We start from the raw sequence: 25404 nt of genomic DNA on the forward strand, positions 1-25404 counted from the left end.
GCAACTTCATATACGAAACCAAGAGATCATATAGAATAAATCAGGATGACGGAACCTCACTGGAAATCTATCGCGCATCAAAAACGCCTCACCCAACTGCAATCTATCCCATCACCCTGGCGACTTTCCTCCTCCAGCATCTCAAGTACCAGCTCCAAAAGCCCCATAGAAATAATCCAATCCTGTGACATCCTCTCTCCGCAAGAACTTCAATGGACAGAAGTGATCGATATTACAGAGCTTGTCTGCCTTCTTGCCTCGCGCTCGGTGACCTCTGTGCAGCTGACTACGGCATTCTGCAAACGTGCCGCTGTCGCGCAGCAATTGACGGGCTGTCTAACAGAGATCTTCTTCGATCGGGCGCTCCAGAGGGCAAAGTTTTTAGATGAGGAATTTGAAAGGACGGGGAAAGTGACGGGGCCGTTGCATGGAGTGCCGGTTTCTATCAAGGATCGGTTTGATGTTGAGGGCTTTGATACTACTATTGGTACGTACCCTACTCTGACCATATCGTTTCGGCTTGTATTTGGGTGTTTGTGCTAAGTTGAGTTGAATATGATGCATAGGTTGGGTAGGACTGGCGAATAAACCAGCTGCAAAGTCGGACTCTATTGTCCAGCTCCTGGAGTCTATGGGGGCTGTCCTATATGTCAAGACAAATGTTCCTCAATCATTGGTGGTAGGTACTTGAACTTCTGACAGCTAATACCGGGAGGGTCAAGCCCAGACTGAGAACAAATAGATGTCTGATCCCTACAACCACGTCTTTGGCCAATCCGTCAACGCCTTCAACACCAAGCTTATCTCAGGTGGTAGCTCCGGAGGCGAAGGCGCGCTTGTCGGCGCGGGAAGAAGTGTCCTCGGAATCGGGACGGACATTGGAGGTTCGATCCGCGTGCACTCGAAGCTCAAGGGCCTGTACTCGATCTGTCCGACGACGGGGCGCATCCCGTGGAATTGTTCTTTGTGAACTCCCCTCCTCCTTTATGCGGAGGATAGGCAGTGGTGACGAGAATACTGACATCTCTGGTCCAGCATGCACCAACAATATCTCGTCCCACCCGTCGCAGACCCCATGGCTAGAAGCGTCTCGACTATCGAATACTTTATACAGAGTCTCCTAGACTCCAACCCATGGGATCTCGATCCTGGATGTATTCCCATTCCGTGGCGGAGAGAAACGGCAGCGTTTCCAGATCCGACGAGAAAGCTGAAATTAGGTATTGTCTACGATGACGGCGTCGTACGACCACAGCCGCCTGTGATGCGGCTTATGCGGGAGCTCTCAAGGAAGTTGACGAATGCAGGTCATGAAGGTATTTTACCACTTAACCCTGACTAACCACCACTTACCTATCCGAGTTAACAATCTAGCATAGTGATTGAACGGGACACGTCCCTCCATAGAACCGGCACAACCCTCTGGACAAGGTCCATCCTCGCCGATGGCGGGTACCACTGCCGGCAGCTTTGCTCGCTCGTCGATGAGCCCCTAATTCAGGGTATGGTGGTCGGCACACCAGCAGACGAGCTCTCGAGTGCGGCGAAGGAAGAAGTAAGTACTTTCCAAACAAGCCCTTCAAACCCGCTACTCATGGCAGTGCACCCCAGCTCGGAGAAGAAAATACGCCTTTCAAGAATCCTACCTCACTCAATGTGTCGCCAGCGGCATTGACACCCTCCTCCTTCCCGTTACACCTTGGGTGGGGTATAAACCGAAGCAGTGGGTGCAGAGCAGCCAGTGGCTCGGCTATACGGCGTTGTTCAACCTACTCAGTTACGCAGCTGTCACTGCTCCTATCGGGAAAGCGGATGGGGAGCTTGATCATCCCGTTGCTGAAATTGATCATGAGTGGAAGGGCTATGCGCCGAGGGATGAAGTGGATCGGTTTAATTATGATCAGTGTATGTTCTTTCTCCCTTCTGGCTATTTTTACCTCTTGAGATATTGGCCAGGGCGCCCCGGGGAAGGGTGGAGGTGTGGGGTTCAAGACTGAGCATAAGCTAGTCTGAACTGTTACTAATGATTGTAGATGATATCGATTTGGTCAAGGGGATGCCAGTGACTGTCCAGATTGTAGTGGGAAGGTTTGGGAGGTTTGGGGAGAAGGCTGTTTTAGTTGCGAAGATTGTGGATAGGCTTTTTGGGCGTTGAGTTGCATAGTCTTTTCTCTTGCCGTATCTGCCTACTATGTTTAGTTGAGGTCAAATATATATTTTTCTATGACATAAAATCGGGGAAACCGTTGTAGAGTATCTGGTTACGGATACCTATGATTTTGAATTGCGGACGAGCATGCTTCTGGAATAGATGTCTAGCATTGGATATCATATGTGCTACTGGCACCATAAAAAGTAAGAAATAAGAAGGGATTCTGTGCATGCCGCTGAAACAAGAACAAACAAAAAGAGAGAGAACTGCATTAAAAGCGTGGTACCATGCCCTTCGTATACCACGATCGGCCCATAAAGAAAATAAGGCTGGAAGAGGAGAAACCGAATTCATGAATAGAACGCGCTCTTTTGGAAACTCTCCGCAGAGATATCACCCATTTTCCCCTTAAGCTCTGGCTTCTGACCCGCGGCAACCTCATTGGCGACCTGCGTCTGGCTCTGCATCGTGTTACTGCGACTGCCCGCTTCACTGCCGGAGGTAAGGGCCTGCTGCTGTGGCTTGCGTTGAATAGTCTCGAGATACGGGCCCGGAAGGTATCCTACACGGCCGTCTCGCGCGCGGCAACGCCACCATTCCGACGCATTGCCCATCGGATCGGACTTGCTGAGCACAGCGACAATGTCGCCCTTCTTCACGGCCAGATCAATGCCGTTGGTTTCCTGTGATTCGGGTGTATAATCGTAGAGAACGCGGCAGAAGTCGAGCTTGGACGGGTCCAGGGCGCCCTGTTGCTCACCGTTGGCGGTCATCATAATTTTCTGGCGTTGTGCTTCTTGGGAACGTGCAAGAGATTTTATAAGTTTGCCCATTAAGTACGGAAGTCCAAAGAGGGCGACGAGGAACATCAGGAATGGCTTCCGTGAAGGCCGTGGAGGCGCTGGAGAGCCATCTGGGAGTGTGGCCCGGCCGCCCATGAATGCAGCGAATGCAGCTGGTGTAAGGGCCGTAGCGTCTGCTGGTGGTGGGCGACCAGTTATTTTCGCGATCAACGTCTTGAACCACCGGATTAATGTGAAAATGCCCAAGGCAGAGCCAAGGGTGTTGCGCAAGTTTCCGAACTGCTCAGCGACGGATACCATGGCTGCAAAAATTAGCATACAATCCTAGTCACAGATTATGAATGTACTCACCAAAAAACGAACTATGCGTCGCCATATAAGTGCTCTCAAGCATCTGCGCGAAGCCCCCGAAAGCCCCGACAATACTCTCGATCATCTGAAACGTTGCCTGAGTACTCTGGTTGAACGAATTCGTCAAACTGTTCGGGTCATTTGGGTCGCCAGGCATGCCACCGCCATACATGCCCCCGTACCCCCCCATACCGCTGTACATCCCACCATAGCCGCCATAACCGCCGTACATTGAGCCCATTCCACCGAATCGCGAATACGGGGATGTGTAGCTTCCATAGCCGCCATAGCCGCCATAGGGCGATGCACCAAATCGTGAGGCGCCATATGGGGAATAGTTTGAGGCGTTTTGGTTCGCAACAGTGCTGAGTGTGCTAGGTCGGGAGGGTAGAGAAGGGGGTGCCGTTGCGCTTGTTGTGGAGGTCGTTGCGGTCGGGGCCGCCGACGTCGTGGACGTTGAGGTCATGGCCGTGGACGTGGTCGCTGGTGAAGATAACGCAGTGCCTAAACGACAGGTGATAAGAATGCTGCTTTTCTTACTTCAGTAATGGCTTATGTTGTTTCTTACCTGCAGTGGCGCCGGCTCTCTCCCAGGGTTTGGGTGGCGATACGGACGCCATGGGAAACGCGAGGAAAACTCAGTGCTGCATGAAGAGGTGTCCCAGCAACGAGGAGGTTTGCCCGAGAGCTCTATTGAGGCCTTCAAGATCAAAAATTAGATCAAAGCCGGGTCTGGGGATGAAGGCGTGGAGTAAGAGAGAGAGTGACAAAAGAGACTCAGTAGTGGAGAATTCGATGGAGGTTGAGGCCGAGAGGCATGTGGGAGGAAATGCCGAGGCCCCGAGGACCTCCACACCCGACGGGTATCGCCACTCGGCGAATTCTACAATTTTGTACAATAAATATTGGTTATTGAAAATGGAGATAAACATCCGACCCATATATACAATACTATGCAGCTATGCAACGGCCAACGCCAACCGAACGCCAGTTCAAATGATCGCTACCTAATTAGGACCTATAGTTCATCGCGCACGACAATGGGAGGAGGCGGTCGCTGCGGCAGCTGGATTCTCCAAGCTCGCGGCGGAACGGGAAGACCCAGCCAGTAACTCCAGAGGCGGTTGGCTTCGAGGACACCAATCTCCCAGCTATAGTACGTTAGATAAACCAATCTATATGTTCAGACCGAGAGCAACAACTTACAAGGTCCAGGGTATATTAACCCAGCTTTTCAGGACGAAAATGAGAGTATCCCATACGACCGAGAACTCGGCCTTGAAATCGTCAATAATGGTGTCACCCTCGCGCTTCACCCGTTGCCGCTCCCAGGGACGCTGCTGGCTGATATACTGATAGTCCTCGGTGGTATCGTCTTCGTAGTAGAACGTTGACCCGCCGTTTTTGACAAGACGGCGGACTTTCTTGCCGCCCGCACGACTCTGGCCTGCTGTTGATCCGGCCGGGATTGCGAAGACCTGACCGTCGGTGACTTCCATTGCACGATGGAAACTTCGCACTGCCGCGATACTGTGGGATATGCGGCCTAGCGTGTTGATCAAGGCTACTAGTTCTGTTCGGCGCAGCTGAGGATTCTCGCCGTTCTTGGTCTCGTCGTACTCAAAAAGAATCTTGAGAGCAGTGCCGTAGCCATTGACCTGGAGCTTTCCCCAGAGACGGCACTTGTCACAGCCTACGCAGTCCATCAGTCGGCTGACGTTCCGAAAGCGGTTCCGGAAGTCTTCCTTGAGATCGATGGCGCCCGGATCTTGAAACATGACGTTCTCGTCAAAGATTTGCGGACGCTCAGCGAGAGTAGACGTCAAGAGCGAGATCTTTTCTTTGGTGTCTTGATCTTGTGCCGGGTCACCCAGGCAATACGTGTAGCCCTCCAGGTGCTTCCGCAGCTTGGACACGGCGCGAGCCACCAGCGCGTAATTGAAGTAAAGATTTGAAATGCGCTCTGGATGATCGTGAAGCCGCTCCTTGAAACACTGAAGGTTGGGATGCCACTGTCCGGTGGTCTGGTTAAGGTAGTCCCAGCACAGATGAGTCGAGATAGACGCATGCATCCCACTAATGAGCCGATGGAAGACCCGCTTCTCTACACACTCATTATCCAACGGCAACAGATCTGGCCGCTTCGACTCTTTCTGGAGAACATTCTGGAAATCCTGTATAGCCTGGAGTCCGCCCAGCGGAGTGAAGGACGACTGCTCAAGCTCGGGTACCGGCTTGAGAAAACAGTTTTCGCGATAGATGGCGTCCCAGACCTGGTTCGCACCGGCTCCTGCGTACCCTGTGAATCGCTCAGGATTGTCCACCAGGCTCACGTAGTCACCTTTCCCACTGCTCCCTTCATCTTCCGGGACACAGTAGTCCCGCTCATCACACTCGTCGTCGTACTCTACCACGCAACTCTCCCCAACATCCTCTCCTAGCATTCCTTGCAGGGGTTTATCCCGTGGCCTCTCGTGTTGTTGCTGACGGCCCGGATGGCCTGCTTTCGGCCCTTCCAGTTTACTCAGCTCCTCCGCGCGCCACGTTAATGGGATATCTTCTTCCGAGTCTATAGTATTCACGGCGCATGCAATGTTCCCGCACATTCCTTCAGACTCGGACCAAAACGGACACACTTTATTAAAGAGGTTGAGGCGATAATATGAAAAAAAATCGGTTTCTTGTGTAATGGACTGGAGGAGAGAGTAGATTTGGTCGTTAAGAGCATCAATGGTGTGGTAGGAAACGCAGGCGTCGGAGACAACGGCATTGTGGTCAATCTAAAAATGAACCCATTAGAATATGCCATGTAGTATCTGAGACACAGAACTTACTGCGCAAGTGTCATAGCCATGCATCGATTTTTCTCCATGCTTATCAGCATTGGCCAGGCTCATGAAGCCAAACACGGCCAGGTAGAAAAAATTCGCTGCGGAGCGCATTCTCGCGGTAGCGTCAGGCGTGTAGAAGTTATTGCTGTGTCAAATGAGTGAAGAGCAAATCTAGATGAACCACCGATGCCAATCAACGAAAGTAAGAAGCTGGCTGAGCTTCACATGAAAAGAGTGGCAGATCGGAACGTGGCCATAAACGTCCAAGACACTGGGAAGTCAAGCCCAGAAAGCAAGTCGTAATGGAGATCGCAACAATGTGAGAAACGAGAAATATGATAGCGGCGAAGCTATGAAGGAGTGAGTGGCAGCTGGAAGTGAACAAGCTGTCCTTGGTGGCGGATAGTATGGCGAGACTCTGAACGATCATTCGATCCGTTACTTATTGATAACAGCCCGTTTCTTGGCATCTATCGATATCGATCAGGTCACTTCGGCTTTCACTGTCTTCGAGGATACGAAGAACCTAGGAGTCTATTGAGGCCAAGACCAATACATCCAATGATGGCTACTTGAAAGTATAGTTTCATCGCGATGTTCAGATCCTCTTCTAATCAAAGTTGGATATTAGCACGGCCCTCTTAAGTGGGAGTCACCCCTTGTGAATGGACATTCCCTAACCTTTTACCCATTTGCTCCGTTTCCGAAATTAAATGCTTGTCCGCTAACCCGTTATGCGTTCATTCTTTTCTTTTTCTTTTCTTTTCTTTTCTTTTCTTTCTATTTTTTTACTTGGGCATTGCGCCTCACCGGGATTGAGCACGACGCCAGGCATCCAGTTGAGGAGTCTTGCCATATTTCCCGATTAAACCTGAAACATCGCCAGACCCTTTCAAGTCCCTAGGGTTCATGGAGGATGTTATATGTACATGGAGACGGTGCTATGGCGCTTTTCCCGGCCAGTGCCTGAATTGGCCTTGTCCTAGCTTGCTTTGGACCTTCGAGGGTGCGATTGGCGTGTCGACGTATGCAGAACGCTACCCTTCTATCTGCTCCAGAATCAGCAGACATGAGTTCTCCAAACACAAAATCTGACTCATCGGCACCCTGGAGCCTGATTTTTGCGAGCTGTGATCAAGGGCTAAGCTCTGACGTATTTGCTGGCGGTGCTATGCGCAGTCACGCTGGACTTTCTTGCTATCGGCAGTTCCAGGTTACGTATACACATTCCTGCCCAGATATGGGATTAGTAACGGCCCAGGCTCCCTTGTTTGAGATTCACGGTGTCACTATTATTAGGTAAAGTGTATCCCTCGCTTCACACTCCTTGATGGCCTCCTATTACACGTTTACAACAGCAATATCTTCCGTTGTTGATAACGGCTTTAATTTCGAAACCCTCCTCCGTAATCCGTTGGATGGAGTGCTACTCAATTACCGTGGCCCCATCCTGCCGACCAACCTTTCTCATTACACATATCACGATTTGATATACTGAGGGTGGGTGAGCGTGAGATTTTAGACGCCCAATCAGGGCCCGAACATAGAGTAACAAATTGAATGGGCTGATTTTGCTGCCAGCAAAGCTTCCCACGGGTCAACCGAACAGGAAGTATAAGCGCCTCAATCTATAAAAATTAAGACGGGACACATGGTCCAAGCCAACCCCGCTAACTCCATACAAACGAGCACCGGGTATATGGAATCATCAAGTAAAGAAAGAAAAATAATGAAGAGCAACGAAGGACAACACCCCGAGGTGCTCTCAAACGCCGTCTACGCCGTATTCCTGTGCTTCCTCGAGGTCCGTCGGAAGACGTTGCGAAGTGGAGCAAAGGGTTTTACCGGAGTGTTCGTAAAAGGATCATTCCTAAAGTCCTCGTCCGTGAATCTCTATGGAATGTTAGTGCTGCGGTCAACGGAAGGAGAGCTAAGGTGAGCACAAACCTGGCGGGGAAACAAGCAACAGTCAGCCATTAGATTCGGACCCTCTTCATAATCGTACGTCTGGCCCTCTGGGTCGGTATAGCCAGGAGGATAGAAGGCAACCCCATCGAGAGGCCGGCGCCGGCCGATGGCGTCGGCAATCATATGGTGCGGAGTTGCCTTAAGAGCCTCTTCGTTAGACTCCCTGAGAGCATCCAGTGGCGAGTGAATACTGATTCTGTTGCGCTCTGGGTAGGCGGCGTCGTATGGCCCTTCGTGATGGTAAGAGAACTGGGCCGCAGTGTCCATGCGATCGATTACATCTGGGTTGACGAGTTGAGACCGCCGGGCATTCTGTCCGAAGCGCCGAGAACGTCTTCCGCGGTTGTGCTGGGAAGCATCAAAGAGGATATTGGCATAGGCGTAGTCTGCAGATAGGACTGAAGTGGTGCGACTACGTCGTCTGGTCGACCGAGTTGGCGACGGCGACGGCGACGGCGAGAGAAAGCGCTGGTATGGGCTTCCGCTGCCCAGCGATGTGGAACTAATGCTCTTCGGGCTCTGGGAGCCAATCATGGGGTAGGCGTGGTCCATTTGATACGGTTGCATTCTTTGGATTTTAAGAAGGGAGAGTTGAGGAATATATTCGGAAACTGTGCTTGGGCACAGAAGTGCTAGTTTCTGCTGCAAGGTGTCAGCGGGATGTAATAGTTGGAAGAACTATCGGAGCCTTACGTCCTTGTCGGGCGTTTAGTTGGTGGGGCTTGCAGCTATCGATGTGAGGAGGTATAGAGGAGGTATATAGACTTGATATGTCAGTTGCTTTGGCAGCGGGTTCAACCAGTCGTTGCAAGAAAGGGCGAAAGGTTTCGGTAGGATTAAATGAAGAGTCTGGGCTCGCGGCAAAACGAGGAAAAGCATATTTATGAATGTTCGGCGTTGAATATCTGATTTTCCCACGGTCATTGCCTCCGGGCTGTGTAAGTGACGTGAGAGACACCAGGCTGACGCATGATGGCTCCGCTAGGATCCGCACCACCATCTCTTATCAAACGCGGCGAGCACGAACAATACCTAACATGGTCTAGCTCGTTCCCACTTTCAGTGTAGCCTGCGGAATCTGCGGGAGTGCTAGGCTTCTTCAGGTGGGACAGGGTCCAGAACGATGATGAAACGATGGAGAACGATCCTTTCCATCCATTTCGAGCGGCTGTAGAATCCGATCTAGAGTCTAGATTAACGGATATACGACTCTTGACTGGTATTCGCTTTCTCTTACCAGAGTTTTCTGGATCCAATGAAACTTTTCTCAAGTCTAATTATCATCAGCTGACTGGGCATCTGATTCTAGGCGGCCACGCAGCTGATGGAATGGAGAATGTACGTACATCTTAGCCGAGGCGCGTCATGGAAATGATCCTTCTCGCAGGTTTGAACTTTAGTCCAGCTATTATCAAAATCAAGTTCTTTACCATTATTTTTTCTCAGCAACAAGAACTTTATTTCTGATTTCATAGTAAAACTGCGCTGCGATTTAAGGTTATCCTTAGTAGAGTCGCTAGACAGCGGGGCCGGCTCGGTCAGATCGGTCTAGCCTCGCTCCATCAGCCTTACGCGCTTCCGGCCTTCAGACACAACCAGGAACTATGACGCCGACACTTTTTGACCCCTGATCGAACTCGGACAGAGATCTCTCAACGGGTACCTCATTACCCACATCTACTCAGTAGCCCTACACTTCCAACTCCCCACCGTCAGGTTAATGGTATACCCCATCGGCTCGAATTCGTACTAACCAGACACATATGGCACCCTAATACCACGTCTTCAACAGGCCGTCAGCCAATGAAAGAATAGATAAGAAGAAGAGTTCTGGATGACTTACTGGTAGAAGATTCGCTTGGTGGTTTCCAGGGAGATCTTGACGTTGAGCAGTTCCTTTCTTCCTGGTTCTGGGTTCGGCATGTTAGCTTGGCCTCCGTATATTGGGACAGCTTAATGCGTAATGATTCATCCTAGGTCAGTGGTAGCATGTGACGTAGCCAGAATGAGTCTCCTTGTGCAGGGGTCTAATTTATCGGTTTTCGTGCCGCTATCTACCGTCGAGTTAAAGAGGAGAGGGGCATCATACTCGACTCAGGTGGCAGCTCGTGCAGCTGCTATTTGTTTGCGGGCCATGGCTTGGACGAGTATGGCAACTAAGAGTGAGGAAGCAGTCGCGGCTTTATTGTGAAGAGGCTGAGATCTGTGGAAACACCAAAACTTATGGTGAAGTTACCTATTCGCGAGAGACTTGAGCCCTGCTTTAAATCCACCACTCCAGTATATGATCAGGATCTGCATTGAGATCCCGTTTCGGCTTTCGAAACAATAAACACCATGTTGATATTGTTCTATGATATAAGTAATAGCGTGGCACCCGAAAATTCATATTCCTGACTTGTCTATGAGAGAAATTTGGTCAAGAAAGGAAATTATAGGAGCTGAAGAAGTACTTCGGCGGACAGTGGACGGGAGGTGATTGGCAAGGTCAGGGCTTCGAACGTGATTTATTATTGGCTTTGGAACGAGAAAAAAGTTCATGGCTCAAGATCTGCGCACCATATACGATACCCATTGGGCTTATGGCTACAGGCCAGGTGACAGGAAATAAGGCCATTTTCTTTTTCCAAACCTGATATCAGATTTTGGGTTGTGAAGAAAGATTATCTCAATACCGGCGCTTTTAACATGGCGGATGGTCAATCTGCAGTTGCACTTCTTTCCTGACAGAGCCAGACATGGGAAGCCTGCCTGCGTGCATGGAAAGCTTAAGCAAGTGTTCCTTATGCTAGAAGCATCTACAATTGCATTCAGCCCTTGGGCGGAGCAAACAAGGGGCTCATTCTCTCCTGCGAAGGTCGGCGTTGCTGGCAAAAAAAGCCTTTGCCTTGAAACGGGTCTTCATCGAAGCCCAAGCTTGATAAATGAACAGAAACACAGCGAGCAGATCACGAGGAAGCTCTCATCTGCGTCAGTTAAAGAGACATAGGGGACAGGTATGGCCCCCAAGGAGACAGCCGATCCCCGCAGTGTTTCGGTTTGGCCGCTTTTGCATTGACACGCCTTTCTGTCCTTTAAAAACTCATGGGTCTTCGCTGTTGACCTCATAGCTGGCATGTCACTGTTATTAATATGATATCCGGGGTTTATAAATTATGAAGAAACGGAAGAAGATGGTGAGGAAAGTTGCTATGTACACATGTTGATTTCCCTTGCTGACTAACGAAAATCTCTTTGTCACGTGATTGGGACTATATTTGACGATTTGAACATCTGAATCTCCAGGCCTTCGCGAGGCAGACTGGCGTGATGCTCTATTTAGACAGTATGCGCCATGGCCTTGGTGCAATACTCTGACTCGGAATCTGACTCGGAGAAAGAAGCCCCTCCCAGGAAAATCAAGAAACCAAGTCAAAACCTGAGTCATAACCCAGCCTCAAGGCTGCCGCCGTTGCCTGCATCATTCCACGACCTTTACGCTTCTAGCGTCAAAGTCAGTGTCAGGGATGATCCAAGCCTTCACGGTGGCCGGAAGAGGGTAATTCCTCATGTTGAGGGAAACTGGCCTACTCATATATATCTCGAGTGTGCGTCTCATGTCTGGCTGTTTGTTTTATCTACTTGCTAAGAAGTGTAGGGTATCCATCGAAGGAGGAGCTTGAGATTCTGGGTAGCATAATCCGCCAAGCAGAACATATGTTTCGAGCTGAACAAGCGAAACTCAACAGCTTCTTGTATAGTGATCTCGGCGTACGGCTTCCCCTTCATATTAGCCTCTCAAGGCCTGTGGTTCTTAGAACGGAGGAGAGGCAGCCGTTTATGGACACATTTGGAGCGGCACTAAGTGGCTTTGGCATCTCACCGTTTGTGCCATTTGTCCCTCAGTGTATGTTTTTATGCTAACTATTCACATCAGATTTGAGGTCCAGATCGACAGTTTAGACTGGGTCTCCAACTTTGAGAGAACGCGGTGGTTTTATGTGCTCCGAGTTAAACGGCCAAATGGAGACTGTTTAAATCGCCTCTTGCATATCTCTAACCGCTCGCTTGGTCTTTTTAATCAACCACCACTATACGCACCTTTATTTAACTCGAAATCTGGAACCCAGCCAAGCATTCGAGGCAGCAAGCCTGCATCAACGGGCGACTACACCAAGTGCTTTCATATCTCTATTGCGTGGAGCCTAGAAGAGCCATCTGCTGAGGAGAAGAAAAGCATGGAAAGCATAGATATTCAGCGGCTTAAAGCTCTCAAGATCAAGTTTGACTGTCTGAAGGCGAAGATCGGCAACAATGTCTCGAGCATACCGCTTTGATTCGGCAGTGGAGAGGCATATAGATGGGTTGGATATACCGTTGCAACAAATAAGGAGCATTTTACACCTTTGAGCCTAAAAAGTGCGAGTAAATCATGGCGATATATACAGCAGAAAGTGGACAGACGTGCTGATTTCTTCCAGTCGGCAGTGCAAGAGGCATATAGATCGAGCATCACCTGTGCTCTTTGCGACTTCGAATAAACCACTATACCGGAAATCTACATATATATTCTAATACAGCTCTAATCTTGAACAGTACTACTCACTGATACATTTGTCTCCGATTCCTCTATACTTGCCTTTCTAAATGTCGTCCTTCATGGACTGATACTAGACTATGTAAAATACCGTAATATTACAAACCGTGGTTGCGCTTCTTGAGCCTCATCTCACTTTACCAAGCTACAGCGTGTCACGAAGCCTTATTTCGTCAGCGGCCGTGTTATATCATTGGAAAACATGGCCCATGCTCATATCCCAACCGTGACCTTAGTGAGTAGCCTTCCACAATCTCCCCTCTCTTGACTGACCAAACACCAGGAAGACCTCCAAGCCTTTCAAGCCAAGCACTTTCCTGCCACCGTCAAACCTCTGCAATCTCCCTCGCACCCGACCCACGATGCCTACAACGAAAACCTCAACGCCAATGCTGATGAAGGAGATGTTGATGACGAAGATGACGATCTCGGCTACTACCCCGACGGCGTGAAACGCACACTCACAGATGAACAGATCCGCATTTTCAGACATAGTGAGATCCATGCACTTTTGAGAGAGAGGCAGATAAAGCAGGAAAACGAGGAGTATGAGAGGGGCCTCAAGGGTAAAACTGAAGCGCAGCCTCAGGCCGGAGCTCAGGTACATGCTAACCCCGATGAGAGAGATGGAGCAATTTCTGCTCCGCCGAAGAATGATGCCAGTGCAGTCGCCGGCAGGAAACGCTCTGCGGATAATGTTGGATGTGATGCAGGCGCAGGCGAACCGGTTCCGAAGAGAAAGCCCCAATCGGATTCGGGGCTCCCGAGCGAAGTGCAACTGGATTACAATGAGGAGAGTGCTGCTGCTCAAACAAATGCAAGTCAGTCCAGGGGTAGGCGAGCGACTCCGTTTATGGGGCGGAAGATCATTTCGTACGATGATTGATCCGCATCCGAATTTCAAATAATTCAAGCTATCAGTACTTGTTTACGAGCTCTTCCAACTGTTCAGTCCTGCGGTGAGTTATCACTCCATTCTACATTGCCCTGTTCTCCGTTACATGATGAAATTTTCGTATCAGTCATCCTTAGTCGTAACGCCATACCATGAAGTACATGTGTAAGGCTTTGACGACTCTAATCTTCTCTCTGAAATAGCCGTTTCTATCTAAAATACCTCAATTGCCTTGCATGTTATATGCTAACTATGTCATTAAAAAAAGGTCTCACGCTTTATCTATACTCAACCAGATGTTCAAGTGCGGAAGGTCCAGACTCGTATGCAAGTAAATGTATGTGGCAGCCAGTGTGAAGTCGAAATTTGCTAATATCCCAGAAGTCGCTTTCTTATCATTATCAAGTCAACTGGATGCGCTTTGGCTTCGGAACTACAGCCCAGAAGAATGCTATGCCAAGTAGTAAACCTATCATTATTGGCTGCAGCACTTCGACACCCGCTCGAGAGGCTATTGCTCCTGTCAAGAACGGGAATGCAGCACAGCCAACCGAACCAAAGCTTGCGGCAAACCCTGTCGCGGGGTCAGACTGGATATTTTGACGATACTTGGTATGGTGGATGTTTGTCACGTACCTATCGCCCCGAGATGGAGCTCCTGTGGGACCACCTGCGTGAGAACGTAGAGTCCCACTGGATAGAACGGGCCGATGAAAAACCCTTATATACAGATCAGATATCTCATTACGCATTGGTGTTTGACCACTCGCGCTCGCTTACCTAGCAAACAAACTGAGATGGCATTAATCAGAATGTTTGGAATGAGCCAGAACATGAGCTGGAATGCGAGCGCCAGCGCGACGTATATAAAGACCATGCGTCGCTCACCAAACCGATGTGTCACGTCTGCCAGCGCAACACGGCCGAAGGTGAAGCCGCACCAGAACACGGACGCAACGTAGCCAACCTTTTCAGGGTCACCATGACGCACCCCGACTAAAAACTGCACCAGCCATCCTGTATCGACTGTCAGCCACATCCTTGGCTCCCTCTAAACTAGGTAGCTCACCGCCGAGGGTTATCTCAGCCCCAGAATATAGAAAGAAGAACATGGTGAGAAACCAAAGCGATCGATGGGCCAATGTCTCCCGCAACTCCCGTCCCGCAGCCTCCTTGGCTCCCTCACTGTTCGGTCTGAACAAACCATGCCGGAACGCCCAAGCCGCAAACGAAGCATTTGTCGCACCAAGGCCTAGGGAGATCAGATAATAAATCTGCCATCTCGATACATGTGCCGCAATGGAATTCGCAACCAGAGGGGCCAGTATCGTGCCCATCCCATACATTGCATGAAGAATTCCCAACCAACGATGCGAGTTGCGGACTGTAACAGTAAAGCTATTCGCCTGGGCATTGGCGATCCCGCACCCGAATCCAGTGAAGAGAAACGCCACTAGGAAGAAGGGGAAAGAGGGGGCCCAGAACATCAATGTAAAGCCGGTGCATTGTATGGCAATTCCAAGAAGCAGCGTCCCGCCCGTTCCTAGATGCGAGCAGATGTGGATATTCGCGAATGAGGCGCTGAAACTGCCGGCGAAGCTGACGAGGTAGATGTATGAGATTTCGAGCAGACCGACATGGAACCACGGCTGGATGTAAGGGATTAAAGGACCGAGGGCGGCGTCTATATCGTCATTGATCAGCTAAGCACAAGAGTAACATAAAGCATAAAACAAGAACGTGATACCGTTGAAGCCACCGCACAAGATCGAAAAGTTCGTGCTCGCTATCTTGCCATACACTTCGCGGGCATCATTGTATGTCCCTTCGACCGGTGAATCGGGCTCGCTCTCGTCGTCGGGCGTAATCGTTCCTTCCGAATGCGGGGGCAGGTCATCGTGCTCTGCTAGAGTCATGGCCAGTTGCTTCGAACAAGGGAGTTCTCAGAGACCGAAGTTGAGATCTCCCTTTCTCACGTCAGTGAAGAAAACGCAGCTCTTATCATTTCTAGCTGCGGTGTTTTGCTCTGCGGTAGTTTTGCACTACTGCATTGTTTCATGTCGAGCTCAAATTAGAAATCTCAAGAGGGGTAGACAGCCAAGGGCCTCGACAACAAAAACCCGATGATCTGCCGTGTGGGAGATAACAGACAGTATATGGTATTGGTAGATGTTCAGACCCATGCTTCCGTAGATGCATGGTCTTGTTACAGTGGCACGGTTAACTGTCAGCAGTGTCACATTGGGCCAGGGCGTGCAGGGCGTGGGATGCGTCTCCAACGACTGCATCCTTCATCCTGAACCCCGCATCTCGCAGTTTCTGTCCTTGACAGAAATGGACTCCTCCGCTCGCTCCGGCTTCCTTTTTGGAATTGACCCAAGTGGGCTCAATAACGCGGCCAGTATAGCTTAATGATTTATGCTCACGGGCCATGACTAGCCATGACTAATAATAATGTTCATAAATTCTACACAGTACTCAGAGTACGTGTTCTGTTTCACAGCTCCATACTGAATAGTGGGGACCTCTGCGAAGGATTCCAGAAGGCAGCCGGAGTTAGGCGCCTGATTCCGGCCACTTCCAGCGCGGCCTCTAGGCCTTGGAGCTCTCTTAAGGCTGCACGCCACAATCTAAATTCCGAGCTTGTTCGCCTTTGACCAATGCGGTCTACTTCTGTGAACGTCATGTTGCCGATCGCAGATTGATAGCTCCTCTATTCCAGAAACAAGAAACCAATTTTCCACGACATCTGAGATGAATCTGATCTTTTTTGAGATCCAATCTTGAAATTAATAATGAACGGCTGATGACTTGCCAGGAGTCCCCGGCATCGGAGGCTTTGAAGAGAATTTCCCCAGCTTCTCACAGTTTCTCTTACGTCGCGGCTCTCGATTCGCGGTGGTGGCCCACCAGAACCACTCGATCTGGTCCGCAGATGCCCCGGTGGCGGACCGACCTTTCATCTGCCACTGCTCAGAGCAGTATCAACGCCGTTGAGCTTCATCGGTAGTCTCCGATCTGGGCCTTTTCTTCTTCGATCGACATCGGTCATCCTCTTCTTTTCATCTTCATAAATCCCGGCCGGTGGACGACAACGACCATTCTTTCTCCTGTAATCGTCCTTCCTCGACTGACACTCCTTTACGCCTGCCGATCTTTTCCCATCCAACGTAGTCGTCCAACATGGCTCAAAACGCAGAGTCGCCGGTCCCATATGGACACGAAGAATCAGGCCCAGAGAAGAATGTGACTACCGACGAGGCTTCTTTCACCAGAGATGACACGAAGAAGACGGAGAGCTCCCCCCCTTCATATACGCAATCGCCGTTCACGTCAGATGCCTTTGGCGATGAAGAGTTTGCTGAAGTCAAATACAAGACTTTGAAGTGGTGGTACGTGATAACGTCTCCTAGTTGACCAGAGAGAGGATCGATTCTGACTTTTACTTTATAGGCAATGCGGTCTGCTCATGGTGGCCGAAACTGTGTCCCTTGGTGTTCTGTCGCTGCCTGCCGCTGTTGCAGGTTTGGGGTTTGTCCCGTATGTCTCAGATTTTGTCCCAAATTCTTATTGGGTTACAAGAACGTTCGCTGATTAGACTATTTACAGAGCCATCATTATTCTCGTTGCGCTGGGTCTTTTCGCGACATACACTGGTTACGTCATTGGACAGTTCAAGAATCGGTTTCCGCACGTTACGAACATGGCAGACGCCGGTGAGGTCGTGGCAGGGAAATGGGGTCGCGAGTTCATGGGCGTTGCACAGATGCTGTTCTTCATCTTCGTCATGGCAAGCCATCTGCTGACGTTCACTGTTGCTATGAACACCCTCACCGAGCACGGCACGTGCTCAATTGTCTTTGGCGTTGTGGGCATGATCGTCTCGTTCATCCTGTGCTTGCCTCGGACTCTGGAGAAGATGTCCTGGCTCTCGCTAGTCTGTATGTGCATCGCCTCCTTCGATTGTATCTCTTTACTGACCTAGTTGGGACAGCGTTTATCAGTATCTTCTCGGCCGTCATGATCTGCATGGTTGGCGTCGGTATCAGCAAGCCAGGGGCAAACAATGTTGCAGCTGTCGTCGACACAGACCTCTACCACGGCTTCACTGCCGTGACTAACATTGTCTTTGCTTTTTGTACGATCTCACCATCCTCTATTCTATAAAAGGGAGAAAGCTAATGATCCTAAAGGCGGGCACGCTGCCTTCTTCGGTCTCGCCGCTGAACTCAAAGATCCCCGCGATTTCCCCAAGGGCCTCTGCCTCCTTCAAGGGATTGACATCTCTCTCTACCTCATCGCAGCCGTCGTGATCTACCGCTACGGTGGCGCAGACGTTACCTCGCCCGCTCTGGGATCCGCAAGTCCAATTGTCAGCAAAGTTGCCTATGGCATTGCCCTCCCTACCGTATGACCCTCATCATCCCACTATATCTCTCGATTACAGCCAGACTAACAACCTTCAGATCCTCATTGCAGGTGTCATTTATGGCCATGTTGCCGCCAAATACATCTATGTCCGCATCTTCCGCGGCACAGACCGCATGCACAAGCGCGACGCCGTCGCCATCGGCTCGTGGGTTCTCATTGCTCTTTGCCTCTGGATTCTAGCCTGGATCATTGCCGAAGCTATCCCCGTCTTCTCCAACCTGCTCAGTCTGATCACAGCCCTTTTTGCAAGCTGGTTCACTTATGGCCTATCCGGAATCTTCTGGCTTTTCATGAACAAAGGTCTCTGGTTCAAGAACTGGAAGAAGATTTCGCTCACGATGGTCAATTTGCTGGCCATCGGAGTTGCTTGTGTGCTCTGTGGTATGGGCCTCTGGGTGTCTGGCAAGGCGTTGCATGATAACCCAAGCTCGGCCAGCTTTTCTTGCGCGAATAATGCTTAGCCGATCCTGTTGGTATATTCCAAATTTAGGGTGTGGCGGTTTGTCTGGGAGGTCTGTATAATATGCGTATTCGGTACATATTTGGGATTGTTCAGCTTCACATAGACTCGGCGTTCGGCTTCGTCTCTTCCACATTTTCTTTTCTTGCATCGATGGTGACTTTTGGAGACTTCTTTTTTCCCTTCTTTATGGTCTGGTCAAGGTCTGTTGTTCAAGATTGACTGCGTTCGCCGTGATACCTTTTTTTCTTTCTTTACTGCATTGCTTTGCATAGCCTTTTATCATTTGCCTTCTCAACGAAAAGCTTGATGCTTTGTATCATTGACTTGAATGACCTCAAAATTGATATAATAGAGTAAGCTGGTATCGGTGATTGGATACAGAATTGTCAAAGTTGGACTAAAATGAGAACCACTACTAAACATAAGAGCTCTAACTTAGGTTCAAGCTTGAAGATGTAGTAAGAGCTGGGAATTACCCCGAACTCGTCTTCTCCCTCTTCATTCTCCTCCTCTTCCTTTGACAATCCTTGATTGCCTCAGGCGTCAGAATATCCCCAGGGAGCTCAAAGTCCCTCTCTCCAAGCTCCGGAATCAGATGTCCAAATGCAAGCCTCGTTCGTCCCTTGCGATTTCCCGACATAGCCTGCGCGCGGAGATGCTGTTTCGCGAAGAACGAGGTGAATGGTTTGAGCGGATCAGGAATAGGTGGTGGAGCAGACTGTGCAAGTTCTTGCTGCTCTGTTTTCGACTTTGGTCGTTTCCCGGCTGTTGCAGAGCGGGCTTCCTGGAGGAGTTGGCGGGCTGCTAGGGCGTCAACGTCGTCGGATGTTGGTTCAGCGGTGGCTTCCTCATCCTCATCCTTTCTGTCGTTGTCTTTTGCGTTGCCGTAGGATGGTTCGGCGGCGTCGGAGTGGAACGACGCAGACTTGTAGTCTTTATCAAACTTGCGGCGCTTTTCTTCTTCCTTCCAGATCTTGAACTTTTGGAGTAAGGTCGAGATTTCCGCGATGAAGTAGTCGCGTTTCGGCTCGTAAAGTTTCTTCTCTTGCTCTGAAAGACTGCGGCCTGTGATGCCCATCACACGCAGCCAGTCGTGACCTTGGAGTTCGTCGAGGAGTCGGTCTAGTTGTTGTTGATCATGCCGTGCGCGGTCACGCTCGATGTTTCGGAGTTGCTTCTCTTGCCGTTCGTGTCGTCTATGAGCTTTGAAGTAGAATTCTTCGTTTAGGGGGTCGTCTTCCTCCCCATTCTCCCCAGCTTCAATATCAGGCCTCGACTCGTTTTTGGGCTGGGTATCAGGCAAGGTTATAACGTCGCACTTGTATAGATTGACCAGAGGGTTTCCGAAGGGCGCGTCCGCATCGGAACTCGAAGAGGCGGAGGATGAATCAAGAGGTTCGGTAAGATCATCTATTAGCTTTATAACTGTATTCTCTGACAGCAATTCTACAGTTGCCATTAGTTCTAGTCATTCCAGCGCAGCGAATGTGGCGACGACGCACGCACCTGTTTTGGGGGGCTCCAAACTTATGATCTGATCATAATTTGGAAAATAGAGCGCCAATTCGCTCTTCGCCCTTGAACCCCCATCATGGGAGCGAAGGCTCCGCCGCTTCTCCGGCACAGCGCGATCGGCCGTTTCGGCAGGTACTGCCAACAACTGGGGAGCTGATTCGTCTGAAGGTGGCGGGACGGTCGAGGCCCGAGCCGGACGGGTATTCTTTGACTTTGGACTATCCTTTACAGCTTGTTCAGACGCGGGTTTTAGGTACTGCGTGAGACGACGCTGGCGATAGGCCGCGGAGGTGGGCGTGGGCGTACTAGTAGTGATTGTAGATGGTTTCAGAGCCGGAGCAGGCGAGATCGTATCAAGGGGATCTGGGGACTCGCGGCCACCATTCAGATATAGTGCCGCTGAATTCGAATTAGGAGTGTGGTGTTGACGGAGGTTTCGGGCGCGAGGCGTGCTGCTACCGGGTGGCGGAGAGGAAGTGGTGTAAGCGGAATGCGCGAGGAGCGGTCGCGGTCGGCGGAGCTTTGTGGAGGTGGTGGAGGGCGAGCTGTCGATTGTGGTGTCGAGGAGATCTGGAGAGCTCTTTCGACGACGCGAAGGAAAAAGGTTCAGACGGGGTCGCTTGGGGGGAGGCGGTTGAATGCCCGCGGAATCATCGTTCGTGGCGTTGGGGTCTCTGCGCAGGACGCGGAGAGAAGACCTCGATCGCGCGGGCATGATGGCTGTGGAGGTCATTGGATCTGTAGGTAACGGAGGAAAGCGACTGGGGATTTCTTCGACGCGCTCTGGGCGCATCATATCCCGATGCCGGTGAGTGACGCGTGGAAGGGGGAATCGGATACGAGAGGGATGGCAAGAATGACCGGATTTGGTCAACTCGAAGCTGTCGCGGTTTCAGTCAGCAGCATCAACACAATGGCAAACGACTATATTTCGCTATTCTTCATGATAATATTTCATCCAAAATTATCTGCTCGGTCTCAGCAACTACATATATATACACTACCACACTAAGCCACAAAAGAACTACTTCAACTCCTTCAAATACCTTACCCCCGACTCCAGCATCCACCAAGCAGTCAATTCATGCACCCAATTCGCGAACCCATTCTCTAGAGGGAGCTTATTCTTTGTATGCTCCTCCCTCCACATGAGCGTTTCGTTATGAAAGACCACGTCCTCCTCTTTAACTTCAACACTCACCACCAACCGGCCCTGAACCCCAAACAGAAATTCAAACTCTACCTTCTCGGGCGCACGTAGCTTAACCCTATACGCATTACAGACCAGATCCCCCTCGTCAAAGTCGAGAGCCGCTATATGCGCGCGGTCGAAGCTCCGGATGGTTTCCGGGTCTGATGCTGCGATTTTGAGAAGACGGGCTTGTGGCGAGGATGCGAAGGAGGACATATTTCGGCGGAGGAGGGCGATGAGGAGTTGGCTTGGTTCGAGATCTGGTAGGGAGTGGCATGGCGCTGAGATGGATGCGTAGTCGTAGAGGGTATAGTACTTTGAGCTGAAGATATCGGAAGAGATGGAGGAGACATTGCGCGGTGTTGAAGGGGAGAGCTGGCCGCGTTCTGAAGAATGTCTGACCTGTGATGCGAGGTAGCGTTTCTGGTGTGAAAGGTATAGCGAGACGGCTAGTGAGAGGCCACTGATGGCCGTTGCCGTGATGACGAGGGCTTTTCTCATTGTAGACGCCTTGAATTGCTACGGTTGATAAGCACAGTGTGGATGAAGGTCAAGAAGGCTATGAAGATGACTTGCTCGTGCTTGAAGGTTTGTCCTGGTCTGAAAGTCACGGGCCGAATACGAACTTGGCGTTCGGTTTCTTGGATAGCATTACCTTCATCCAAATCAGGACACAGTGAGAAAGTTTTATGCTCCTTTATAGCATGCTATGCACCTTTTGAGGCTGCGGGGAACTATGTTCGAGCCACTGGTAGCTGGTCTTGAGGATGCGCAGCTATGCCAGTCACGTCAACGTCAAACTAAATGACCGCAGGAACACCTCCAGCTCCTCTGCTGGGCTATACAAAACTTCTACTCCTTCTGCCGCCTCGAGAAGACGGGATCTGAAGCTAGCGGGCACACGTTCTCAGAGAGAGGGCTCCAACTGGGCCGGCCATCATGAACTCGGACACACATATTGGGCACAGTTACCTGAAGTTCAGACAGCCGCGGACTCTGTTTTACCGAAAAATGCCGCCACTGCATCAAAAACTGCACATGCCAGACCTATATTAATGTATAGTTCACCGTACCAACGCAGAACCCTAGCGTGTCGTCCATAGTCAATATTCAGTGAAAGAGAAACCGCGCGGACTAGAACCGAGGCACTGGAGTCAAACCGCAAGCAGCTCTATATTGTGTTCCTTGACAGAAGTCGCAAATGGGTGCGGAGGTGGCGATGGGTTTGGTCCAGAGTATTCAGTAAAGCTTCTCATGAGGGCTGGACCAGACCCGTTCGGAGACGTGACCGATGGATGTGGAGTAGTGAAGGACGTGACGTTCTGGGGTATGATTGACAATCCGACTAAGCTCAGTGGTGCCGACGCCGAACAGGCTGCAGCTTATATGCATTACAGCACTGCATGGGAGGTGCTGAGCCTGAAGAACCCTGCCAAAGTCAATATCTCATTAGTTTCATTGTATTTCATTGACTCTTGCATGATGGCAGACCATAGCATGGTGGGGAGATATTCGTACTTGTCCCACCCGTTGTGCCGGAGTTTGTCCGGCTCGTTCTCCAGGCAGACTTCAGCTTCCACACAAGATAGACGCGGTCAGACAAGAATCCATATCCGATTATGGTTGATGGGATGGTGAATTGGTGATTAGCCAATGGTCTTGCTCGAGCGTCTCCGGCAAGCCTTTCCGGTTGCCTCTTCGCGTTTCGAGTCTCCCGGCCGAAGAGAACACCTTGGCATGTTCTTTATTGGAGATGAGGTGTTGCAGGATAAGAAAACGTGGGGGCAACGGTGCGGTAGCATTCCGAGCGGCAGTCACGTTTCCCTTCTGGATTCTGACGAAGTATGAAGCAGCAGTGGTCAGGATGGAGAAGACCCTCATTGTGTGGGGTTGCGTGGGGGTGAGATAGAGCAGTTGGATACTATGGATTACCAGCGAGCTGCGGACCTGCAACCAGAGTAGCTTCCAGCCTGCCGTATCCGGTTCTCTGCTCGCCCCTCTCCAGACTCACATTCCAAGCAGGCTCCATGGCTTCCTCCACTTTTAAACCCTCCTCCTCCCCGAGGATATCTCCCCAGCTGTCCATTTTCTAATCCGTCGCATACTCGCTTTTCTCGGTTCTCCTCAGAGCTTCTATCACCGCAGTAAGTCATTACCAAGACACGCCTCGTTCACCAGCGAACAGCAATGTCTAAGAGCGTCCACTAGGTCATGGCCAATCGTCCGCTCGTCCCGGGCGTCTACGTCCCTACCGTTGCGTTCTTCGCTGAGAACGAAGATGTCGATGTTGCCACTGTGGAGAAACATGCCGCCTACCTCGCAAAGTCCGGGGTTGCCGGCATTGTTGTGCAAGGAAGTAACGGCGAGGCGGTTCACCTAGACCGCGAAGAGCGCAATCACATTACCTCTGCGACTCGGCGTGCTCTCGACTCCGTCGGCGCCACCTCCATGCCCGTGATTGTTGGCACCGGTGCCCCCTCCACTCGCGAAACCATCAACCTCTGCAAAGACGCCGCGACCGCCGGTGGTGACTATGTCCTCGTCCTCCCGCCGAGCTATTACAAGAGTCTTGTTTCATCCGCTGCGTTACTCGACCACTTCCGCGCCGTCGCAGACGCTTCTCCAATCCCCGTCCTCATCTACAATTTCCCCGGCGCCTCTGCGGGGCTCGACCTCTCTTCCGACGACATCCTCGCGCTTTCTTCTCACCCCAATATCATCGGCACAAAGCTCACCTGCGGCAATACGGGCAAGCTGACCCGTATCGTTGCGCAGGCTGGACCCTCGTTCCTCACATTCGGGGGCTCGTGCGACTTTACTCTTCAGACTCTTATCGGGGGAGGCGCAGGGGTTATTGCCGGTACGGCCAATATCATCCCTCGTGCCTGTGTCCGGATCATGGAACTCTACCGTGCCGGCCGTGTCGAAGAGGCGCAAAAAGTGCAGGCTATAGTGGCCCGTGCGGACTGGCTCGCTATCAAGGGCGGGTTTGTGGCTGTTAAGAGCGCACTGCAATCCTATCGCGGGTATGGACAGCAGCCGCGGCGGCCGTGCGTTGCGCCTTCGTCGGAAGAAGCAGCGGCATTGAAGGAAGCTTTCAGCGAGAGTATCGAGCTGGAGAGGCAGTTGGAATCGCAATGAACCTTATACAGTGTACATATGAAATAGTTAACGGCCGCAAAGATACCAAACCGTTATGAACCATGCATTGCACTTTTACAATTGTTGGCTAACTGCCGCCAATGCGCGGGCGAGTAACAGCAAGTCACGAGGCTTGCCCCCGGTCATCCACAAGGTCTTAGTATACGTAAATACAATGGTGAGGGCACGGCCGCAAGTGCGCTTCTTTCTCTAAACAGCTCAGATGGCTTGCAAGAAGAGAAAATGCTATTGTGTAATAATGTCGGTGCTCTGCAGTAGCTGCGGAGTAAGGTAATGCAGACAAGAACTACCCCACGTCTGGTTCAGCGAAAGAGCGATCGGGTCGGCCATCTCGCTTTATCATAAGGATAATGTGATGGCTGTCGTCGGTAGTCGTTCGTCGCAACATTTCTGATATCAAGAGATACACCGCGGTCAAAGAATGACTCGGTCTCCCAAATTATTTTCATCTTGCATGAAGCTGTGTCGCGTGGACGCACGAGCTCCAAGGAGCTTTACAACCTTGCGTGGGGAAGTTGGCCAGTGCTCTTGGATTGGTTCTTTGTGGAATGCATCCTCGGCTGATTAGACGGATAAACGTCAAAAAGGAAGGCTAGATCGCAAAGCCCCGAAGATGTTCTGAAATGTCAATGGAGCTGGGGAGCATGCCATTCTCGGCATCAAGCCATGGTACCAGAGCGGAATGTTCCATGGTGCGAGCTCACGGTTGTTTATTGTTGTTTGTAAGTGGAAAATCTTCGTTGCGACGAAATGGTACCTGCGAGAAGTCAACTGACGTCAGGCGATCGACTGCCTGAAGCTGCTTGAGCTTTGCTAATGGACATATTCGAGACGGTAAAACCTGAAGCACCATAGAGCGGGCCATATTTGACCGATACCAGTCTGAATGTCACTGTAGCAAGCTAAAAGCCACCCCGAGGGTCTCGGTGATAAAAGATGGTGTAGCAGCCAAGCTCGAAATACGAGACCGATCTGGATTAGAGACAAGTTCTTTGACCCGGAGTCAGCGGCCGGCAATGCGATGTAACATTAATTGCGTCGGCGATGGAACAGAAGCATTGCTGG

General features: G+C 50.8%; 12 protein-coding genes across 12 annotated transcripts; 6 read left to right on the top strand and 6 right to left on the bottom strand.

The window, feature by feature from the left end:
* Positions 1-45: 45 nt before the first annotated feature.
* On the top strand, positions 46-2155 carry BDW70DRAFT_156268 (putative acetamidase; the record flags this gene model as incomplete). Its single annotated transcript, XM_073740165.1, has 7 exons — positions 46-487; positions 567-679; positions 743-966; positions 1036-1316; positions 1380-1555; positions 1602-1905; positions 2034-2155. 7 exons carry the CDS (start codon positions 46-48, stop codon positions 2153-2155), a joined length of 1662 nt encoding a protein of 553 aa, XP_073599921.1.
* Positions 2156-2231: 76 nt separating this feature from the next.
* On the bottom strand, positions 2232-4125 carry pex13 (peroxin PEX13). The gene is made up of 3 exons (XM_073744951.1): positions 3875-4125; positions 3307-3810; positions 2232-3257 (listed from the first exon to the last, which is right to left on the bottom strand). The coding sequence occupies exons 1-3, from the start codon at positions 3924-3926 to the stop codon at positions 2503-2505; spliced, it is 1311 nt and encodes a 436-aa protein (XP_073599922.1). The 5' UTR covers positions 3927-4125; the 3' UTR covers positions 2232-2502.
* A 34-nt stretch (positions 4126-4159) lies between these two features.
* Positions 4160-6670, bottom strand: BDW70DRAFT_82601 (ER oxidoreductin). Its single transcript, XM_073744950.1, has 3 exons — positions 6141-6670; positions 4513-6086; positions 4160-4457 (listed from the first exon to the last, which is right to left on the bottom strand). The coding sequence occupies exons 1-3, from the start codon at positions 6246-6248 to the stop codon at positions 4325-4327; spliced, it is 1815 nt and encodes a 604-aa protein (XP_073599923.1). The 5' UTR covers positions 6249-6670; the 3' UTR covers positions 4160-4324.
* Positions 6671-7676: 1006 nt separating this feature from the next.
* BDW70DRAFT_82675 (uncharacterized protein) lies at positions 7677-9034 on the bottom strand. The gene is made up of 3 exons (XM_073744952.1): positions 8799-9034; positions 8085-8744; positions 7677-8030 (listed from the first exon to the last, which is right to left on the bottom strand). The coding sequence occupies exons 2-3, from the start codon at positions 8670-8672 to the stop codon at positions 7914-7916; spliced, it is 705 nt and encodes a 234-aa protein (XP_073599924.1). The 5' UTR covers positions 8673-8744; positions 8799-9034; the 3' UTR covers positions 7677-7913.
* On the bottom strand, positions 8722-9034 carry BDW70DRAFT_128510 (uncharacterized protein). The gene is made up of 2 exons (XM_073735438.1): positions 8799-9034; positions 8722-8744 (listed from the first exon to the last, which is right to left on the bottom strand). Exon 1 carries the CDS (start codon positions 9027-9029, stop codon positions 8814-8816), a length of 216 nt encoding a protein of 71 aa, XP_073599925.1. The 5' UTR covers positions 9030-9034; the 3' UTR covers positions 8722-8744; positions 8799-8813.
* A 2377-nt stretch (positions 9035-11411) lies between these two features.
* Positions 11412-12672, top strand: BDW70DRAFT_128511 (HVSL domain-containing protein). Its single transcript, XM_073735439.1, has 3 exons — positions 11412-11692; positions 11743-11968; positions 12022-12672. Exons 1-3 carry the CDS (start codon positions 11440-11442, stop codon positions 12419-12421), a joined length of 879 nt encoding a protein of 292 aa, XP_073599926.1. The 5' UTR covers positions 11412-11439; the 3' UTR covers positions 12422-12672.
* A 211-nt stretch (positions 12673-12883) lies between these two features.
* On the top strand, positions 12884-13567 carry BDW70DRAFT_156273 (DUF3807 domain-containing protein; the record flags this gene model as incomplete). Its single annotated transcript, XM_073740166.1, has 2 exons — positions 12884-12916; positions 12965-13567. The coding sequence occupies 2 exons, from the start codon at positions 12884-12886 to the stop codon at positions 13565-13567; spliced, it is 636 nt and encodes a 211-aa protein (XP_073599927.1).
* Positions 13568-13977: 410 nt separating this feature from the next.
* On the bottom strand, positions 13978-15492 carry BDW70DRAFT_156274 (putative MFS transporter; the record flags this gene model as incomplete). Its single annotated transcript, XM_073740167.1, has 5 exons — positions 13978-14150; positions 14213-14296; positions 14357-14593; positions 14646-15260; positions 15324-15492. 5 exons carry the CDS (start codon positions 15490-15492, stop codon positions 13978-13980), a joined length of 1278 nt encoding a protein of 425 aa, XP_073599928.1.
* Positions 15493-16673: 1181 nt separating this feature from the next.
* BDW70DRAFT_82755 (neutral amino acid permease) lies at positions 16674-18705 on the top strand. The gene is made up of 6 exons (XM_073744953.1): positions 16674-16968; positions 17030-17116; positions 17186-17517; positions 17571-17714; positions 17770-17984; positions 18043-18705. The coding sequence occupies exons 1-6, from the start codon at positions 16760-16762 to the stop codon at positions 18466-18468; spliced, it is 1413 nt and encodes a 470-aa protein (XP_073599929.1). The 5' UTR covers positions 16674-16759; the 3' UTR covers positions 18469-18705.
* BDW70DRAFT_169483 (acetyltransferase SAS4-like domain-containing protein) lies at positions 18706-21678 on the bottom strand (the record flags this gene model as incomplete). The annotated part of the gene is made up of 3 exons (XM_073742695.1): positions 18706-19916; positions 19977-20866; positions 21032-21678. The coding sequence occupies 3 exons, from the start codon at positions 21676-21678 to the stop codon at positions 18943-18945; spliced, it is 2511 nt and encodes an 836-aa protein (XP_073599930.1). The 3' UTR covers positions 18706-18942.
* A 70-nt stretch (positions 21679-21748) lies between these two features.
* BDW70DRAFT_128519 (uncharacterized protein) lies at positions 21749-22955 on the top strand. The gene is made up of 2 exons (XM_073735440.1): positions 21749-22606; positions 22696-22955. Exon 1 carries the CDS (start codon positions 21945-21947, stop codon positions 22278-22280), a length of 336 nt encoding a protein of 111 aa, XP_073599931.1. The 5' UTR covers positions 21749-21944; the 3' UTR covers positions 22281-22606; positions 22696-22955.
* A 433-nt stretch (positions 22956-23388) lies between these two features.
* BDW70DRAFT_147402 (dihydrodipicolinate synthase family protein) lies at positions 23389-24318 on the top strand (the record flags this gene model as incomplete). Its single annotated transcript, XM_073738713.1, has 1 exon — positions 23389-24318. The coding sequence occupies one exon, from the start codon at positions 23389-23391 to the stop codon at positions 24316-24318; it is 930 nt and encodes a 309-aa protein (XP_073599932.1).
* Between the last annotated feature and the right edge of the window lie 1086 nt (positions 24319-25404).

Source organism: Aspergillus foveolatus, assembly GCF_047715535.1.
Source record: "Aspergillus foveolatus strain CBS 279.81 unplaced genomic scaffold BDW70scaffold_4, whole genome shotgun sequence".
NCBI classification, from domain to species: Eukaryota; Fungi; Ascomycota; class Eurotiomycetes; order Eurotiales; family Aspergillaceae; genus Aspergillus; species Aspergillus foveolatus.